This window comes from Rhinoderma darwinii, chromosome 1, assembly GCF_050947455.1.
Source record: "Rhinoderma darwinii isolate aRhiDar2 chromosome 1, aRhiDar2.hap1, whole genome shotgun sequence".
In the NCBI taxonomy this organism is placed as follows: Eukaryota; Metazoa; Chordata; class Amphibia; order Anura; family Rhinodermatidae; genus Rhinoderma; species Rhinoderma darwinii.
In genome coordinates, this window is record NC_134687.1 from 546,652,187 (window position 1) to 546,674,459 (window position 22,273).

Consider the following 22,273-nt stretch of genomic DNA (forward strand, 5'->3'; position numbering starts at 1 on the left):
TTGCGCCTTAGAGATTCAGTGCATTCCATACGTACGAAATCCGATGGAGAACGCCACAATTTTTGCTTCTGTTGTATTTGTATGGAAAAACTGAAAAAAAAAAGACTCTGTATGCATTCATATGAAATTGGACGCATACAGATGTTCAATAAGGGCCCATAAACTTGCATCGACACCTTATTATGACTCCGTACAACTGGGAGGCTGCACAGATATAGCCGCGTTCATTAGACTTTAAAGAGTTTTCCCCAGAAACAACATTTATCCACAGGTGTACTGGGCTATCTCCAGCAGCCCCATAGACAGTAAAGTGGTATTGTGCATGCTCAGTCACAACTCCATTCACATAGGGTACTCTGGGATCCTCATTCTCATGATTGGTGGGGATCCCAGCTGTCAGACCCCCACTGATTAGACATGTATACTGTGGACAAGTGAAAAATGTTGTGTATGGGAAAACCCCTTAAATATGGGAAAACACGGAATTAAAAACTTTATTCGAGATCTGCATTTTTTCACTATTACTATAAGACATTGGGGCAGATTTAATAAGACTGGTGTGAAGCCTGCAGGAGTAGGATATGACTATTCTATTAAGAGTTTCTGGTGCAAATTAGAGTACATTTGTTGGACCATGAGTGGCTCTGCCGCCTAAGTCTAAGTCCTGCTCTTTTTAAAAAAAAACAACAAGAAACGCAAATAGTCGCAAAATATTACTTTAATATGACGTGCGCCATCATTTGCAACTTTCTTGCACCATAAAACTGTCGTAAAGCAGTTCATGAATTTCTGCCAATATGTTTTATTATAAATTCACAAATCTCACATTATAGATGAATTTATAAATCTCATAAAACTATTCTACAGAGCAATAATAACAAAGGCCATCGAGAACTATTCTAAACTGTTTACAAATAAGAAGATGTTTGTTATAACCATTTGCATATATTCTGAAAAGGATTTTATGTTTTGAAGATTTCACTGTATCTGAATACAATGATCATATAATAACCATGCCTGAAAAATGCCACAGAATAACACACAAAGTCAAAGTGGGTGGGCAGTCACCTTATTATTTCCCAACAGCCTGGCTAATACTCTAGAGCAAACTAGAGCGTCTCCATAAAACACAGCAACCCTTAGTCTCTACTTGCAGAGTGTTTTTAAATGACGCCCTTTCAACAAGAACTGGTTTAAATAGATTATTGGCTTGGAAGGGAAAACAGACACCTGTGTTAGTAGATATAACACATACAGACATCTGTTTTCCATAGGAGCTTTATAACCTGGGAAGCACTTTATTTAATAGATGTGTATATGACTACGACAGACTAGCACCATCTTATGAAGTGGGATTTTGCATTCAAAAGATCACATTACTAATTGTTTGGTGTATTCTCATGTGCCCCTTCAGAAGGTCTAATGATCAAGTGGGCAATAGCCAAAACCTCTGAAAAATGGAAAACTTTAGATCAAAAAGTTTACAAACCTTAATGGCCCATTATGGCACAGAGACACCTCAAAGCCAGTCTCTATAGTCTGAGAAATTATGAAAGAAACACCATGTTCCTAGTTGCTATAGTATTTTTATATCTCAGACCAGTGCATGTTATTTAACTACTGGGGCGTTACGGTTCAGAGTACTGTCTCTACGTTGGTGAGTGATACTGCTTAGAACAGTGGTTCTCAACCAGAGTTCCATTAGAACCATTGTTTTTCTTGGAATCTGGCTAGGGGTACCCTTAAGGACAGTGTCATAAAGATTGCAGTACCACTGATATTAATATGCGGTTTTAAAAATCTTCCCTATTGATGGCACAATCTGTAAATATGAATACAGCTCATAGGGACATTTAGATTTAAAAAGGGCATTATCGCCTAGTATGTGGCTCACGTGAAAGCCATCCCTAGCCAACAATGATGCTCCACAGCTGACCGGGAGGATTCTTCTCTATGCCGGCTGCTAGGATCGTTAAAATGGAAATTTCCATCAGATCTTTAGTAACAATATTTCAAACCATCGATTGTATGTGAACAGTCCTTTAGAAATACGTTTTGCTGATGGGTAAGCAAAACAATGATGACAAATTCCCCAAAGCCCTGCATAAGAGCACTTGTAAATGGGTTAATTCTAATATTATGATTCCAGTAGGTTCCCTAATATAACTGTTTAAGTTGTTACAAAGGTGGATCTTAATATTAAAAACAAAATGCTGTATATAGTAATGTGTAAAATAAATCAAATCATATAGTTCTGTTGTAAAATCAGTCTAAAGGAGTCTATTAATAGAAGGAAAATCATTGTGTATAGAACTTTCTATACACTGTGTATAATTATTGGTTTGTTTGGTCCAGTTTTATTTTCTCATGTAATACACTATACTTTGGCTTGACAAGTGTGAAGTATGAAGAGCGAAGTAGTAGTAATTGAACTATGGCAGCTTAGGAACAATGATGATGTCTTTCTATAAATTGTTACTCATTGCATAAGCTGTCTAAACTGTCAAACAATTGATCTCTGATTTCAAAGAGAAGCCCACATCTGTATTTTTCCTCCTCCAGGCTAATGGTTAAGACGTGTTGTAATTGCTTTGGAGAAACTCACCTCAGAGTCCTCACCTGGACATGAATATTAAATGAAGCATCTCAAGCATGAAAAGTACCAACACTACTGTGGGAAAGTGAGATGAAAGGCGACGAGTTTACGCCCAGATGGGCACTATGCTAGACATACCAATACTTTGATTTTCCCTAAGAAAGTTAAACATTTGCCAGTGTTTAAAACAACACTGGTAGTAACAAATAATAGATCCTAATTTAGATTTAGATTCCTAATCTAGAGCTGTAAGACAAAAACGTTGTCATGGGGTAGGAAGCCATACCGGTAAATGAAGTACTACAACAGCCACCAGTTTCTGAAGACAATTGAAAAGCTATGGTGGGTTCTATATGCTCCTGGTGTAAAAGGAATTAAAGAATACTTCAAGTGTGTAATCACTGATTAAAACATTAAGTGTTTCCTTGGCAACCAACAAAAGACTGGAAGGATTGGGTGCGTATTCTAAGAACTGTATGTCGTATAATGGCAACACATCCTTGTTTCTAAGGAAGCCTACAAAAGATGCTAAAATATGGTGAAACTATCGAAATGAAGCCCCCTAACTTGTGAAAGAAGACGGGTGATCCCATAAAAGACATTTCGGCTTGTTAAGCATTTTCAATACCGCAGTGAAAAGAAAAGAATTGGTCTATTCAAACCGTTTTATGAAAGTTTTTGTCTAAGCTGTAAATCCAATCCAGTGTCCCAGTGAAATCTATTCTGTTGTGGGAGAGTCAGTAAAATCCAGTAGTGACAAGTTTCTAAATACCCCTCAGATGCCAGGACTATAAGAGGCATGCCAGTAACATAACTCCGAGCATTGTAAAATATTTTCTGCACCTTAACAGCAACTTAACATATTCATCACCTGTTATATTCCTAATTGGAGGCTTTAAAAGAGTTTTCCCATAATTCCCATGTATGGCATATTGATTTTGTATGTTATTAATGTCTGATCACTGGGGGTCCCTGGCCACCCACATCATACATGTAGTTACATGTATGCACACTTAGCTCTTTCCGCATCTCCCATAGACCACAGGAACATAGAACCAGGCACCACTTTCTTGGGATTGGTTAATGTTCCAGCAGTTGAACCATTACCAATCAGACATTATTGACATATGAAATCGATATGCTATACTGTAAGTGTCATTTGTGGGAAAATTCCTTAAAAAGGCTTCTAAGCGTATACTGCTTGGTAGGAGCAATAATACACAGCTATCTATGATGTGTTTAGCACCTGCACAATCTGTGCATATGTTTGATTGAACATTAACAGAATCACCAATATATCACTATTATCTAAAACAGCAATCCTGAGCTGTGTGAAGAAGTCTGTATGGCGGCACAAAGAGTCTCCTGCAGCCCTGTAGTACGGATCAGCCAGGACTCTATGTTTTGCCATATGATGCTCTGTCGGGTGCCATATGTCAGAGCCATTATCCCCTAGTAGCAGAAAAAATCTTCATATATCTCTACATGTACATCAGCACTTCCAAAGGTGTCCTACATGCTACCCTATAACATGCTTACAAAACATGTGTACACATTACAATATAAGATATACAGATTAAATACATGGTCAATACTAAACAAAACCATGTCATCCACCGCACCGATTTTTCATGAATTGTTACACCTGCATTAAACCTATATCTGCCACACTGGAAATGTGAAGAATTGATTATGCCTATAAATACATGCACCTGCATACACTGTCTAAACCATGTGAATTAGGAGCCAATAAATATTCACCACATGTTCTATCCAAGTTGTTCCAGTACCTGACCTCAGCGTCGGTTTAATAAATAATCATAGCTTCCTACATTTTAAAATAGCCAACCAAGCAAAAACAGTATTAAAAGTATATGCTTTACAGATTGCTCTACATAAAAATCATTTACAAACAACAACTTTTAACGTACCGTTCAATCATATCATTACAGAGATAAACCACTCTCTTAAAATCCATTAGATTCATATGGATTTGAATAGAAAAGGCCATGAAGGTAAACAACCTGAGTATTAAAAGAAATATAAGTGGGGAAAATGGTACCTGTGTAGTTTTCAGGAACATCAACAACCAGGACATTGATAACTGGAGGGATCTGAATGTCTTCTTCTGTAGAACCTGTTGGCGATACACCCGTGGAGTCTTCACAAGGTTCTTTCTTATCTTCTTCAGCACTTCCACTTGTGAAAAATTCTGAATCAATTTCTCCTTCTGCCTTTTTACTTGTCATATCATATTCAGTTGTGGTTTTCACAGGAGAAACTGATTCTTCAATCACTATTGTTCCCTTACTAGTGTATTCATCTACTTCTACATTAATCAAGACTGGTTTTTGAGTGCTAATGGGTGGAGGTAATAATGTTGTATGCGCACCTACAGTCTCTTTACCGACAGTAGTTGCATCTTCTGCACTTAGTATTTTATCAGTTACTGCAGATAAAGGAACATCTGTTAAAATTAGTTTGTCACCTACGCCAGAATCTTCTGTGACAGTGCCTGCTGAAGACAGAACTGGTTCGGTAACATATTTCTGAGGACTGGATGGAAGCTCTGTTGCTGATAGTGTTACTTCTGTTCCAACAATTTTGTCTTCTTCATCTGATGACCCTTCCTCTTCTGGCAGCATATCTGTATCAGCTTTTTTGGTTGCAACACTGTCACCCAGGACAGAACTGATGGTGATGGAAGGCTCTGTGGTTTCATCTTTATCTGTGATAGTTTGGACTACATCTGATGGAATATGAGGAGCAATAGTTGTCTCTTGCCTTTTGTCCTGTGTCACATCTATAGTTGGCAACTCGGTTCCATCTTCTGATGTTTTATCAAGTTTCTCTGTAGTGATAGCAGTAACAATTTCTTTCCCTACTGTAACTTCTTGGATTCTATCTGTTACAGTTGCTGTTTCTTCTTGATCTAGACCACTTCCTTCAGAAACCAGGTCTAGTGGTTGAATTGATGCTAAACTTTCTTTTGTAAATGATTCTGGTAAAGCTTCAGATGTTGTAGTAGGATATGTTTCTGTAGACTCTGATACTGGCTCATATTGAACTGATATCTTGGATGTACTGATCTCTTGTGTAGTTGCTGTTTCAGTTGCATCTTCCGCTTTCACAGTTATATCTTCTACTTTTTCTAAAGTTGCTTGTGTAGTAAAATATTTCGGAGCTGCAGAAAATGGTTCTTCTGTTTTGTCAAAAACAGGCACTTTAGACTGAGTGTCTTCGTCAATCATTCCTGACCCTTCCGTTTTATCAAATGAGGTTTGAGATGTCACAACCATTTCAGTCACAGTTTCTTTTGATTGGAAGGATGATGTTGTTTCATAAGTAGTCTTTACTAATGTTTCTGATACATCTGAAGAAGAAGTAGCAATTGCCTCAACTGGTAATAGTTTGTCCGTTTCTGCAAGAGCCTCTTTGGGTATGCTAGTAGTGTAATCTTGCTCTCTTGCAGTTATAACCTGGTCAGTTGAAGTTTCTGATTCAGAAGTCAATGCCGACACTTCTACCGCTTTACTGGTGGGATCTATGTACTGCTTTGACAAAGTGGCTGTATCTAAATCTGGGGTTTCTGTAGCATTACTCGGAGATGTGTCACTCTCATAAGGTAGTGTGATACCTTCTTCTGAGGATGTCCTACTTGTGTCAGGAGAAAGTTTGAATACTGTGAATACATCCACCTCAGGTTGTATACTGGAAACTTCAGGTTCTTCTGGTGTTAATGATTCTCTTGTAATCACGTTAGTCTGCTCTGTACTTGCTCCAGATACACTGAAGGAATCAGAACTGCTAGAGTAGGTAATAGTTGATAAATGGGGTATTTCTTCTTTGTCTTGAGTAATCGCATGTGGAAGAATAACTGTTGGAATAATTTCTGCACTTTTAGCTTCCATAGTTTCTTTAGGGGAATGAGAACTTAAATGTAGGATTTCTTTAGTCAATGTAATAGGGCTGAATGTTTCTGCAGTGTCTTCCGGTTCCGATGTTACAACATGGATTTCAGTTCTGGTCTCTGGACTAGACTCACGGCTTGCCTCAGATGGTGGTTGAACATCTTTTATGTCATCAGTTGTTTGGCTACTTTCAGTTCCTGTAATTTTCTCTACGATGGGGCTCTGTGATGGTGCCACTGTATCTTGTGAAACTGATGTCTGTACAATTAATTGGGGGAGAGAGGTTATCCTTGCACTTGTGTCCTCCTCCTGCTGAATTGCAGCTTGTTCTGACTTAATAGTCTCAGGACCCAATGTTGTTTGTTCTTGTATGAACAATTGGGGACCTCTTTCTGAGTCAGTTGATAATTCGGTTAGTTGACTGCTAGCTTCCTGCACAGAACTTACTTGTATAGTAGACTGTACAAAAGTTTCTTTTACAGCTGGTTGTGTTGTGGGTTTGCTGGGCTTTGGAGTCACCTTAACAGGTTGTACTTCCACTTTCTTTATGGTACTTTGCGTTACAATTTCTGTAGGTAATATTAGCTTGACTGAAACAGATTCTGTGATATTTTTTTTATCTGTGAAGCCAAAACAAAAACTTCATTAAACATGAATCAAAATGATACTGTCTATCGTATGTGTATATATATATATATATATATATATATATATATGTATTGTAAGACTTTCCGCATTTTTATAGGAATACATAGCTGGAAATGAATATATATGTATATGTGTATATATATATATATATATATCTATATATATATAGATATATATATATATAGATATATATATATATATATATATATATATATATATATATATATGTACATATATATTCGTTTCCAGCTATGTATTCCTAAAAAAATGTGGAAAGTCTTACAATACATGTGAAATAAAGTTGGATTTTATTATGTTGTTTCAGTAGTCTATAAAGGCCTCTTGCCAAAATATTACTCAAAATATATACAATATTCAATGGCTTCCTTATTCTCAGGAGTTATTGCCAAACAATTATACATTTATACTGCATTTCATAGTTTTAAACGGCAATTTCCTGTTCTTGTAAATTGTCTCAAATCGTGGTAAATACCTGTGCCGCTTAAAGATAGACTTATTTTGTTTCTAGTTCTATCTCTGTTGGGTTGTTTTTCCAAGGTACTATAAATTAGTTATACTATAAATGTTGTGGATGTTATTTCAGGTTTCAGCATAACGTACAATTCGAATGTAGTATACTTGGTAAGAAAATACCAGTTTGATATTCACTGAGCAAATATGCAATTATGTCTTAGAAAGAAGACTTTAAAAGCGCACAGCACATAAGGGTGCACTTTCTTTATCGTTACCTCTTTCTGTCTTCTCTTTTTACAATCAGTTTGTATGCCAACGAGCTCAATTGTATGAACTACATGAACGGAGTATTATATTGGTTTAGTGCTGACTTGTGCTAAATTCTAAAATATCGACCTTCAACCATGCAATATAAAATAGCGTTTATCCGTGGAGCACTACCGAGCACCATGGACATGACAAGTGCTGGTTATTGTATAGATAATGGACAAAGTTTTTTACATGTTTTTCTCATCCTCTAGTTAATTTAAGTAATAAATATATATTGCGTGTATTCCTCTAATTCACCACTTAACAATGCAATTTTAGGAAGGCATGGTGACATTACAACATTTCAGTATAAGGTTTATATGTTCCTCTTCTATAAAACATGTCTGTATATCAAGTCAGATGTGACTTTGGGATAGGCTGAGGCTTATGTCTATGCCTATAAGCTCCAGCATTGTAAATCTCGCATTCCTCCATTGTCAGGACCTGCTTAGACTTCAGCTCCGGTCAAGTAGCAGAAAGCAGAGGATCTCCAGAATGATCCTGTTCAGGCAAATAAACTTTCGAGCCAATTAGACCTCCATAGGTCTGGCCAAAAAGCTACATTTTTGCCTGAAACTAAAATATTTCCTCCCCTTGTCTAAGATCTTGACTCCCTACCCTAATAAAATGCATATGAAACAAAATGGCTACTACAATTATCTGACCGCTTTTTAGATCTATATATCTGTTAAATTGTAAGACATGCTAAATCTATACTAGTTATCACCTTGCACCTTTGTAGTCAGTGTTTCCATACAGAAATCCAGATGTGAGTGATGTCATTGAGTGATTACAACACTGTAAAATATGTGGGTGCGTTAAGAAAGAGTTGTAAAAAGAAAAAAATCCTTTTTAGCTAAAGACTGAGTAAAAATGGTCTGCTGGCAATGTTTTATCTGATTGTAGGTCTTCTCCAGTAACACAAGTCATGACTCAATAATACTGATAAGCGTTAAAAGTCTATTTAGAGGCTGTGTCAGAGTATAATTGGTGTGATGCAAGGCATCAAATGCATATATGTTTAAATTATTTGTAAGTGGTGGTTTTGAGATAAAGGTACATATATTATCTGCAGTGAAGGCTCCTAGACAGATCTCACATCTATATATCAGACAGGGAGTGATTCAAGCACAAGAATTTAACGAACACTCATGCACAAAATCTGATTTGTTTCTCTGTGTAAAATGACCAAACCCTTTTCACATGGGAAAAATTGGAATGAATCATCATTTTTCCCATACATACTTATGAAATGATCCTATTATGCTTTCCCTTGCATGAATTCAGTCTATATGTAAAATTAAGGTTCAAAAGCCTACTCAATAAAGTGCTGAATGCTGTTAAAATGCCCACTCTGGATAGATCTATCTTGTATCATGCAATTATATCTTGGCAGATTGATCAGATTAACGATAAAATAATCTATGATTTAATGTATGCATATTTTGCATTCAGGTATGATATGACATACTAGAGGAGGAAATGCCCATAGCAGCTCAGATCGCAATTTTTTGTTTTTCACCCACCTAAGAAAAACACAGGCTGAAACCTGATTGGTTGTTAAGACAATTTCTTCGCTTTACTGAATGCTTGCACTATTTTTTTCATACCTAAGGTCCAACATGCACTGATTAAAAACAAAATGTTAGAGATATTTTTGTTTATTTCTTTGATGGTATATTGACTAGGGCTGGTTTACACGGGCATGTCTGCCCATAACGAGCGCTGATCGCCGATAATAGGTTGATCAGTGCTCGTTTATAGATACTTTACATGGGCCAATGTATGGCATTGAACGATTGTTAATGTGATCGTTCAGTCCCCATACAGTTTACATTTTGTTGGTAACACATCCCCTGTTTACACAGGGAGATGCGCTGCCAACAACGCTGATTTTAAGGGGTGCATAAAATTTGTCGGCTGATTGCTGCCTTGTTTACACAATGATCGGGAATGAGCATTCGCCCGATTATTGGCCTATATAAATGGGCCTTTACACTAGGGATTTTTTGCCTGATGCAACATAAATCTTGGTCTTTTTTTTGTTGTTATATTTCGCATCTCTAATTTCCCTTTATTCAATACATTGGCTAATAAGCAATCTGGTACTTGTGCAAGACTTCTCCGGAGGAACTGCATTTTTAGCAAACAAGGGGATAAAGTATGGGTGCACGGAAAGAGCATAGAGGGGATAATACACACCTGACCTTTCTATCCTGAGTGGCAAGAACCAGCACCATAATGGGGGGGCCTATTATGATCTTTACTATGGGCCCCTTCTCTTCAATGTAGATCACTGGGTACCAGTATAATACATTTCATGTGATAGTTGAGGGGCCATGTTAAAATTTTTACATTGAGGCCCAGAAGTGTCAAGTTACTGGTTTATGGGTTCTGTATGTAGCATTTATGAGTTCTGTTTTTAGCATTCTGTAATTACATTAGTAGAAAGAACAGAAATCATTGCAGATGGTCTTTTACGCTATGACAAACATGGGCATTTATGGAAAATCTTAAATTACCAAGATAATGCCTAATGTTATTAAAATAAATGAGTTTACTAATTTCGCATGCTGACACAGATCAGTACAAAGCTGTGAATATTCCAACAATCTGATTGATTATAGGTTGGCCCATCACTAGATTATTCACATATGTGGACACACTGGCCTTCAGGAAATACATGATAAAGTACTTCTACCCGAACTAGTAAAATGTTGGCTACTTTCAGGTATATAGAGAAGATAAAATAAGAAGAAAGATGTAGAACAATTATGTATGTGATTTAATACATGACTTAAGATATTCTAGCAGTTGACCTAAATATGAAAAACCCTTGACAATGGATTGTACTGTATCAGTTTTTAGCTGAAGAAAACTTCCAACACTGGTATTAAAGGTCATTTATTACCATGGGAGGAGTAGAAAGTTTTTACTGTTAACAGCTGCAAAAGGTGACATCATCTTTCTTATAACATCTGGATCACAAGCCTTAAGTATAGCTAGTGTAAATTATGAGCCAAATGTGTGTGAATTTGAACAATTGTTCTAGCTCTGGACCAACCCATTATTGAAAATTTTTTGACAAAGAAATATAAGTTGTTTTTTTTATAGCACTCATTGTTTACACTGTCTAAAATCCTATGTGTTTAAAGCCAAAATTTTAGTAAATACAAGATGCCTTAAGATCAAAGAGAAAGTGTGAAGAGCATTGAGGTCAACTTTGGAACTTTGGATAATATAAACTTCTATCACAATTTTCGACTCTCTATGTGTTTGGCATGCTTATTTCTCGTAACGTGGTTGTCCACGACCGGACAACTATTGACCCATCTACCGGATAGTTCATCCATATATGATTGGTGGGGGTCCCACACCCAGACCCTGCACCCATCAGCTGCTCCGTCTGCCTCCAGGAGCCGGATGTTATGAACGGTATGCAGTACTGATCAATAAAGATTTTGTATTTTCTGAAACATTGGATACTTTGGACTCTTTTACTCAAGTTTATATCCTATTCAAGTCAATAGGAGCAGAGATGCAGTTCTACAGAACGTTCACTATGCAGTGGTCGGATTCCTCTGCTTCCGGCTCCAACTACTGCATACCGCTCATAACATCCGGAGCCCGGAGGCAGCCGGAGCAGCTGCTTCGGTGCGGGGTCCTGGTGTCGGACCCCTACCGATCATATACTGATGACCTATCCTGTGGATAGCTCATCAGTTGTCCGGTCATGGACAATCCCTTTAAGCATATTGTAGATTGATTGCAAACCTCATATATTGTAAACTCTTGTTTCAATTGTTATTTAGTTTTGCCACTATGTAATGTCTGATTTTATCTATATATGTACCCTCTGAATTGTAAAGTGCTGTGGAATATGTTGGCACTATATCATTAAAGATTATTATATTATTATTATTATGTTGAGCAAAGAAAGTTTTTATAACTGTAGGTTTCATATTCTTAAAGGGCTAATCCCATCTTAGACATTTATGGCAATTCTACAGAATACAGTATGTTATAAATGACTAATAGATGTAGGTCCCACCTTTGGGACCTGCACCTATTTACAGAACAGGAGTCTTTCCCGCCGGTCACCGCATCCAAACGGAGAACAAATGGAAAGGGGGCCAGGATTATGGAGACAACCAAGCTTGCTGTGCTTCGCTGTTGACGTATATCAAAATTAACAAGATGGGAGTTATGGAAACAGCTGAGCTCACTGTGCTAATGCCTAAAATTGTAAACACCCCTGGAAAAAAAATTACAAATTAAAAAATTTAGTCCAGGAGGCCAAATGTTGGGAATAATTTTAAAATACTTATGAGAAGAAGAAAATAACATCGAAATGGTAGGCAACAAAGACATTTATTTAATTTTGGAAATGATTTGCTTTGACTGAACGATATTTCTAATGGCATAAAACTGCTAAGGGGCCAGAGACAGCCAGGAAACATATCTGTCTTACTTCAGTCATTGAAGATGGTGTCTCTCATGGCTTGCAAGTTTCTCCTATGCCCTATGGCTGCAAATGTTCATGTCAATGGATAGCTGTATAGAGATGCTGAATCGTATTGCCTTGCGGTGAAATGCCATAAGTGTTTTGCAGTAACATGAGGTTGGATGTGTCAAGTTCAAGTACTGGGTTTGTAATGTTTTGCTTTTTGTTCTTTTCCCTTTTTCTGTATTTTTATGGGTGCATTTGGATAAACACATCATCATTAACCTCAAGGTGGGGAGGAAATGGGATGAAGTTCCTGGACTTCTTAAGGACAGTGATATTATAATGGAATCTTTGTGTATTATCACTGGTACTTGTCACTAGGCTCAGAACAATATAACAACACAATTTTGCTAGTAATTTGTATATATGTGTACTTACTTTGGACACAATATGCATCATATTTTTCTTGTGGACGAGGAAAGTATGTTTGGTTGCTAAAGCGATATTTAGTCCTAACTCCGAGGAGTCCACCTCCACATTGTGGCCTTGCCAAAGAAACTGGATATCGAACACTGCCATCTGAAAGCCAGCCATAATCACATTGGTCGAAACCTTTGCGCCATGCAGCGTACAAGTCTCCCACTGTTGCTAAGACTGAGTTCTTCTCCTCGCAAGCTTTTTTAGCTTCTTCAAATGTCAGCTTTTTGGGGAAGTGGAATAGGTCACCTAAATGAAAAAAAAGTTAAATATTAAACGATTGGCCCTTCTGACAACATCAATACTTGACATTATTTTTATAAAAGCAATAAAATTCAATGATAATAAATAAGAACAATAAAGAACTGCCTGATGCTTTACACTTGCTATAATTTATATACACCAAGTTCTAGTCTACAATAGATGTTGCATATAATAGAAGCTGGTTCCCAGAATCATCGAAAAATTCTTAGAAAGTTAGAGCAGGAACCAAAAGTCATTATCTTTTTTCTCTTTAAATGTTGACAAAGTGGCAGCTTTAATCTTTGAATAAACCACTGCTATAAGCAACCGCATCCCTAGGCCACAAACACCAACAATGAGGTATTTTACTTGTAAAGGATTTTCTCCGGAAACTATTGGTAGCTGGGAGTGATGCACTCATGTGTAAGAAACAGGTTACACCTTCATCTCATGAAATGAAGATTCAAACAAAAAGAATCAGTAGAAAAAATGTGATAATTAAAGAATCTGCTGTAGTGTCTTGCCAGTCTTATTGTTTTAAGGTTCTTTGCTATGTAAAACAAGAATGGTATTTTCTAAGTCCAGTATTTAATAGATTAACTCAGCACTCGATAATAAAAACATGCCAGTAAGGCCATAAAAAACGTTAAAGGGGTTGTCCAGAATTAGAAAAAAAAAAAGTTTCATTTTCTTTCCTAGAAACAGCACCGCTCTTGTCCATGGGCTGCATCTGGTATTGTAGCTCATCCTCATTAAAGTGAAAGGGGCAGAGCTACAATACCTAAGACAGCCTTTGAAGAATGGCATTGTTTCAAGTAAAATGTAGATCCCAATTTCAGACATCAATATAGGAAAGGGTTCTTTACAGTTAGAGTAGTCAAACTATAAAAATGCCCTACCCCAAGAGGTGGTAATGGCAGATATTATGTCAGCATTTAAAAAGGGCTAGATGTTTATTTACTGAAAGGCTTAACTTGATGGACCTATGTTTTTTTTAACCTATGTAACTATGTAAAACTATATTATTAATTTTGAAAAACTCATTTGAGTTGCCAAGCCATATGAGGACCTATTTTTTCTCTTTTTTTATATTCACAAAAAAGCTTTCGTCATTCCAAATATTCTAATATATTAGGGAACTGAATACATTTTATATACTCTAACTATTAATCCAGAATCCACCAATAATAAGTTTGCAGGACTGTGGCAAATTATAAATCCTTTCTATTTTCCTGCCACTCTTTCACAGAATATAAACTTCTACATACAGCAGCCTGTATTCTTTCTATCGAGCAACATATATAAGCTGTCATAAAAGGGCATATAGGTTATAGTTAGGCCTATGATTTTAAGATTTGTAAACCAAATTGACCCCTCTCTGCATATTTGAAGAATAATACTACAGCCAAGTTACATATACATATCACATGCCATGAATTGTGGTTTTACTTTTGCTCTGATGTCATGTTCTACCCAATGACTTCTGCAGATTTTATGACATTTAATACGACAATTACTTTAAATGTATTTAAATGCCAGAAGCCTATATGATAAAGAAGTTCACGTTGTTACTCCGTCATTGCAGGGCAGAAAATAGAAACATGACTGTGAAACATGATAGACAATAACGCAGTGTGTGTGTAACCATGGCAGCCTTTTCCATCCAGGTTGAAGTCAGCGCTCGAAGAATTGACGGATTTTCCTGTTCTGTGTATATGCACTTTAGCATTGAAAGAAAAACACCTGACTATGTAAGGTTCCTATTTTATGGCTGTTAAATACCACAGACTAGACTTATGAGGCAGGCTTTCTGGCCCAGACAAAGGCTGATTCAGAATCTTCTCACTGGAAAGTACTAGACGCTGTCTTATTAGCCTGTTCTTCAAAAGTCTGTCAAACCTTAAGCTCTCGGAGTTATATTATGCTTTCATGTTTCCTTGTTAATATTATCCCACCTGTTTAGTTTGCCACTTTATTTATCCCCAAGCATATACGCATGAGTTTTATGATGTCAGGAGAATATTAAGTAGACGGCTTGCAAAATCTTACATGCCTTGCAATTTATAGTTTCGGCGCAAGTTTCCAAGCAAGTTTTTTTGCCTTTATTTAAACTTATGACCATTATTCGTGATAGTTCACTAGGGTTTAATAATGTGAGTATCAGTGGAAACAATTGCTGGCCCCCTAATCTATCCTTGCTAACATACATTTGATTGGTTAGGAAGAAGTAGGGTAGAAATGGAAGGCAGTATGACTGCAGGATCTGACTACACAGGGGTTGTTGTCTGTTACCATGGAGATGAATACATCTGCATAGCAACGATAGACACAAAATGGTAAAACATTTTTAATTAAGTCTATTTGCAAAGTTGAAACTTAATTATCCATTTTATATGCATTGGAGCAATAAAATAAATTGGTTGTGAAAGTGTGCATACCCTCTAAGCACAAAGAAACTTTACTACAACTTTCTGTTGGGTGTTACTAGATTAACACAGTGTTCAATATTATTTGTCCTGAGTGCTGGATCGGCTCATATATGACTATTCACCATATTATTATAATAGTCTTAAATATTATTTTTAAACTGTGTTACATCTACAACAATAGATTTATAGTTGTTTTTTCAAAAATTATTTTAAGGTGTTTAAAAAGTATAGTCTGTAGCTTTTAGCTGTGAAATGTAATATAAACTTCTGCTATGTTCTGCCAACTTCCCAAGGTCCTTTTTATTTTTATTGGGGATTTTAGCTGTACAACCTCACACGACCTCATACATTAGCGCAAAATTATTTATTTTTAGAAAATGTGAATTAACTACCAGTTTTAATTGTCAAGATAAATCCCATGGTACCAGTAAGTCTGATTTAAAATAATGTGTTCATTTCTAGCTGTGGATTAGAGAAAATATAAACCTATAGTATTTGATTTAGATATAAATGTATTCATACAAGTACTAATGTCTCAGAGTCAGTGGGGTATCTGCTCATCCTTGGATAGAGTCATCACAAGTAGATTTTTCTAGCATGATAATACAGTCTTCTTTAGTGATACTGAGTATTTTACCATCATTTCCATATTTTACCAATTTTATCAATTGGTTTCCATAATGTAGTTAAAAACACCTAGCCCTACCTTAATAATTGCTGAATAGCTATCCGTGATGGAGTTTATATCATACCAATGAGGAAGATAGAAATGGATAGAGGCCATCAACTTAGCTGATTGTGACAACAATATTCAGCCCCCTTTTAAAAGGTAAATTTCTTATTTTAACGACTTAAAGGGGTTGTATACGTTTAGGAAAATATAGCTGCTTTCTTCCTAAAACAGTGTCTCTCTTGTCCATGTCTGATATGGAAGCTCAGTCCTATTCAATTTAATAAAGCTGGACCGCAATACCAGATACAGCCCATAGTCAAGGGTGGCGCTGTTTCTGCAATACAACCTCCAAATCATGCCATAAGTTATTAGAAGGTAATAACATAAACACTACAAAGCTTTTCAGTACAAGTACTTTTTATTATCGTGCCAGTGCCGAAGATCTAAACAGATGATTTTGACGTACCCACTAAGAAGTCTATTAGATCAATTCTTTAAAAAATACATTAAATGCCAACAGCCATCATTGGCGATACACTATATAAAGCATCAAGCCTTAATGGTATTTTCTGAATTCACTACCTCCACTGTCTGCTTTAATTGAGACTTAACTGACCACATAACCATAGGGTTGGGTCAAATGTTGTTTTTCACTCAACATAAATGTATTGCACTGAAAAGCAAGTTTTTCTGGCCCTCATATCACTCTAATCTTTAAAATAAAGCACACAAGTTTAGAATCTCACCGTTTAGCTCATCCACAAAACAGTATACATCATATTTCTCCTCAGCTGGACGCCTTCCGTAGGTTCGTATTCCCTCTTTCCCTTTTTTGTCACCATAACAGCCAGCTCTGGGATTACGGATTGGATATCTTAAAGAAAATAGCAACAGGAAAATATTATTTTTACTTCTTAGTTACTGGCTGTCATGGATATTACATTCATTCTTGTTCTTGTACCCTATAATATACAACTGTCAGTATTATATTACTGATCACACAATAACTGTGCAACTCCAAACATAGGGTGACAATAAGATTATCAGCAGCCAGAGGATGTGGCAAACACTTTACTAATATCTAGATCACTGTCCGCAAACTAAAATGAACATATACAAAATATATTAACTATTTCCACAGAGGATAATATAATTGTTCTCCAACACCCTTATCATATATTTATACTTCTCACAAATATTTAATGTAGAGATGTTGGTAGGTCCCCTTTGACAGAATTAATTATTTAAAGAGGGTGTCTAGCAGATGACCCATTATTTTCCATGGGCACCATGTAATGCTTCATTTTTCCTGTGGTGGCACTGTAGGGAAATTGAACCCTTCATGCTGGGTTCCCAACAAACTACAGCTGAGGGTCATTTGATACGTTTATTTACGGGGAACCCTTGTAACAAATGGGGAATGCAGAAAGGATAACTCCTTTAGATACTCTATACACAGTAGGTCGACTTGCAGGATCCTGGGTCTCAAGCACCAGGGTACCAATGCCTGTCATCTATGACTATAACTCCCATACAAAAAGCTGCAAGCCCCGAGAGTGTCTATCAGATACCTAGTTTTATCATTTTGCTCTTCACATGCTAAAAAAGTAATTTGCCAGAATATGTGATGTACAACGGAAAGTTGTAACAATCAACATTATTTTTTTTGGTTTACCTAACAGATTGATCAGCCAACCAGCCAGCATCACACTGCTCAAATCCATCTTCATAGGCAGCTCTCAGTTGTCCAGGTGTTGCAATTTGGGCACCATTTTCAATGCAAGCCTTTTGGGCACTTTCAAAATCTAAGATGTATTTGTCTACCGGTGCCCGATAGTGAAACACAACTCCTGCAAATTAACAAGATCAACACAGTGTAACATCAACTATAATTTATATGTTTATGTATTCAGGATATACTACAAACAAATGCAAATTTGGCATTTTAACAAATTAGTGGTGCTCTACAGCTTTAAAGGGGTTTTCCCATGAGAGACATTTATGACATATCCACAGGATATGTCATAAATGTAAGATAGATGCGGGTCCCACCTCTGGGACCTGCACCCATCTACAGAACGAGGCCCAATAAAACCCCGTTCAGCCGCTCTGTGTTGTGGCTGAATGAGGTAAATTCCGACCATGAAAAAGGTTATATGGTCATGAGTTACATAAGCAGCGTAGCACGCTCAGCTACACTGTTTCCGTAAGTCCCATAGAACTGAATGGAAGTTACGGAAACAGCGTAGCTCGCATGCTACACTGCTTCCATAACTGCCATTCACTACTATGGGAGTTACGGAAACAGTGTAGCTGAGCGTGCTACGCTGTTTACGTAACTCCCGACCATATAACCAGGAAGTGGCCGGGAGTCAGCGGGTTTAGACAAAGCTAGAACGGGGTTTAGGGGGCCCTGTTCTAGAGGTAGGTGCTGGTCCCAGAGGTGGGACCCGCATCTATCTGACATTTATGACATATCCTGTGGATATGTCATAAATGTCTCTCATGGGAAAACCCCTTTAAGTCATTTAATACTCTTGTGTAGGAAATGGACACAATTTAATAATAGCACCTTTCCAAAATCAGAAATTAAGCATGATGGATATAAGTGGTTAGTTAGTAGTACACATGGACTGTATATTTACTGATCATGGTAAAGAGTCTACTCTATTGCAACTGCAAATCCCACCTGAAACATCCAAAGAGATGGTATCTTGAGTATCTTCAATTCCAAACAGCACCTCGCAGCGGTAAGTACCAGCGTCACTAGCACGAAGTTTGACCATTGTTAATGATGCATCACCAATGTCTTCTGGATGACTAGGTACAGAAACTCTGCCCCTATAACTTTGACCAATTTTAATTCCACCACTTTGGGCAACTAGAACTGTAGTTTCCTTTGGATCTTTTCCATCCCGACTTTTCTCAATTTTTGTCCATTTTATCCGCAAAAATTCATTTGTAATGTTATAGCTTGGTGGTAGCGTAGGTATTGTTGAAAAGAAGCATGGCAATGTCACTCTTCCAGACAATGTTCCTTTGACAGGAGGACTTTTTTCCAATTTAACTGAAAAGATAAGAAACAAGTGATATAAGAATCCAATATAATAAATCCTTATAGTTAGTAATTAGTGATATTGCCATTCATATTGAATAGACTCCAAAGTCACTTACATATAAATTAACTTAGGTAGAGATTAGTCACATTACTTCTTCTTGGTTTATATAATTTTGTTTTTCTTTTCTAATAAATGAACAGTACTGTATACTAGAAAATGTATACACTAGTGCAAGCTGCTTAGCAAAAAGTGTATTTCAAGCTACCAGATGTGCGTGTTCTACTCAACATTTTGTCTTAGGATTTTTAGTAATTTAGAGTTTTCCTCTATTTTAAAATCAGTATATCAAAAACAAACGAATAATTTTTCTGGCTGCACAAAAGTAATGATGCAATGTGAGTCGCCATTAGAAGTGATTGCCCGTAATCACCCACTGGTCAAATAAAACAGTCATAAACACTAAAAAGTGGGCATAACATTCTCAACAACTTAATTGTGCTGCATGTGCATTGACTATCTGAAATGACCCCCAGATTGTCTACATATAAAGTCCTTTATATTCCACAAATCAAAAGAATGTGGTTTCATTATTTTCCTTCTCTGCTTCAACAAATTACATCATATTTGTCTGGAATGTATAGGAAGTAAGTGTGGGCTGCCAAGTGATTTGGATAATGGTTTAACTACTCTGCTCAGTGTAAGTGCATAAAACAATAATCTCTATTGTCGTCTACCAAAACCTTTCTGAAAATTATTTCCTTTGTAGCCTCAGGACCAAGAATATATTTCAAACGGAACAATGATACTACAAATATTTCCAGAGAGTACTTTGTATCATCTTCCAGCTGAAATTTGCGGCCTAAAGTTTTTTTTTTAGAGACTGCAAGTATATCCAGCAGTCGGTCTGTTGTCCTTAATTGAACTGTTTATATATTTCACATGGATTCACATAAGGTAAAAATGCTATTTAAAGGCCTTGGCCAGTATTAGAGAAAAGGGTATGCTTAATTTCCAGAAACATCGCCACTCTTGCCCATAGGCTGTGCCTGATAGCGCAGCTCAGCTGCGTTCACTTGAATAGGGATGAGCTGTAATACCAGACACAGCCCATGGACAATAGTGGAGCTGTTGGCATTTCTTCTAATCTCTAATTTTTCCCTAATCTTTTAAGGGCACATACCAATAGGGAATTTAGATTGTGAGCCCCAATGGGGACTGTAAAAGAGGACCTCTGTACAGCACTGCGTAATATGTTGGTGCTATATAAGTAACTGAAATAAATAAATAATAAATAAGGGCAGTAACAAAATTTAGCAGAAACCCGATCCTAGTCCTCTCTATTGTATCCCACCAAAATACAAGAGGTGACGGATTAAGTTCTGATTTATTTAGGATAGATTCAATGGTTTGGTCGATCTTAAAATGGCTAAACTTGCAAAAATGTCTGACCACAACCATGGTTAGTGAGATAGCCTTCCGTTCTCTCAGACCTCCCCCGAGTTACCACTCACTGCAGTGAGGGGTTTGAAGCTTTTCCTTTTTCTTTTTGTACACCATTGAGAGATTCTATTCATCAATACACTAAATTCTTCTCTAAACATGGCTGGATTATATATGTTTGGCTAGATTTACATGAAGATACACTGTAGGATTAGAGGCTTGTTAATAAAATACATAATCCACTATTTTATGACTAGTCGCTGACTATAAAAGACCTGGTTACATAGAACCAGAAATTTGGTAGCTATGCAACTCAAACGGCTGTATAAAAGAAAATATTCCAAAATATACATATGTTTCTTATTCAGTAATACATTTAATAATGGGGTATCACAGGCAAAACCCACAAAGTTATGTTCAAATAATAGCTCTATTTCCCAAAGCCCTGAGAAAAAAGAGTTTCATACAAAAAATATAACGCTGAAATACATTAGCAAAGATGCGAACAGAATGTTAAATATTATAAAAGCTTAGTATTTTCTTTTTTTCATGCTGTTCTCTTTTTTTATCTCTTGGATTCCATAGAGCTACAGAACCTTGAGCATTTGTCTATCTTACGACAGCTATAGTATTAATTCTGAGGCATGTTGTATAATCCTTATTTATCTACAGCTACATTAACAAACATGCAGGCTTCCGAGATACTTCCCAGAATTCCTTGCTGGCCTAATGTCTACATGGAGCTTGCTCAGGTAAATCATATTCTGAAAAGAAAAGTCTTCATAACAGTTACTGTACAATAAACTGATTAAAAAAAATAGCTCTGCTGAAATACAATGCAAGAAAAACACTGCATTATAGGAGCTCAACTAATTGTTAGGGGTGTGTCTGACGACAAGCTTGTTGACTGAATCTTATAGCAACCAGTAAAATTCGGATTGTAGCTCTTTACTATAGTACAGGATGTAACTCAGAATCATAACATTTAATTTCTCCTATGTCTTTGTGTAAGCACTGGAAAAAATCTTCACTAAGAGGCTTATTCAATTGCACAGCATTAAAAGTTTATATATCAAACTATAGCACACTCAAATTATTTCTAGTACTGGCATAACATCATAGTTATAAATGTATCTAGTAAAGGAAGAAAATAAATCATGAATAAAGCAACAAGTATGGACCACTATTATCCTTCATTTTCTGTCCTTTGAAGGCACTGGAATCAAAGGGACTGCCCACACACATTTCATGTGGTCATTGCTATGATAAGGTCTTTAAGCCTTTGTGATCTATAATCTGTATCTGAACTTGGTAATGGAATGGTAAATGAAACATTTTGGAGGAAGAACAACATTCCTCTAACACTTGCAAATGGTTTAATATTATTTTTTTCCACATTACTATGTAAGATTATGAGGTGGCTAGACATTCACAATGGAAGTTGGTTTGTTCAAGCTTTCCATTTCACTAGTAATTAAACAGAGCAGGGGCAAATTAAACATATGCACCTTACAGCCCGAAGGCAGATACAGTGACAATTGCTTTCAGCCTATCACTCACATCGCCA

General features: G+C 36.6%; 1 protein-coding gene across 2 annotated transcripts in view; it reads right to left on the minus strand.

Moving 5' to 3' along the window:
- The window catches only part of VCAN (versican), a 76,038-nt gene that overhangs the window by 31,312 nt on the left and 22,453 nt on the right, over positions 1 to 22,273 (minus strand). For both annotated transcript variants that reach the window (XM_075837611.1, XM_075837603.1), the window contains exons 3-7: positions 18,897 to 19,274; positions 17,883 to 18,057; positions 16,954 to 17,081; positions 12,824 to 13,111; positions 4,659 to 7,127 (exon numbers count right to left, since the gene is read on the minus strand). In XM_075837611.1, coding sequence (XP_075693726.1) covers positions 4,659 to 7,127; positions 12,824 to 13,111; positions 16,954 to 17,081; positions 17,883 to 18,057; positions 18,897 to 19,274 — 3,438 coding nt within the window. The remainder of the gene's footprint in view (positions 1 to 4,658; positions 7,128 to 12,823; positions 13,112 to 16,953; positions 17,082 to 17,882; positions 18,058 to 18,896; positions 19,275 to 22,273) is intronic.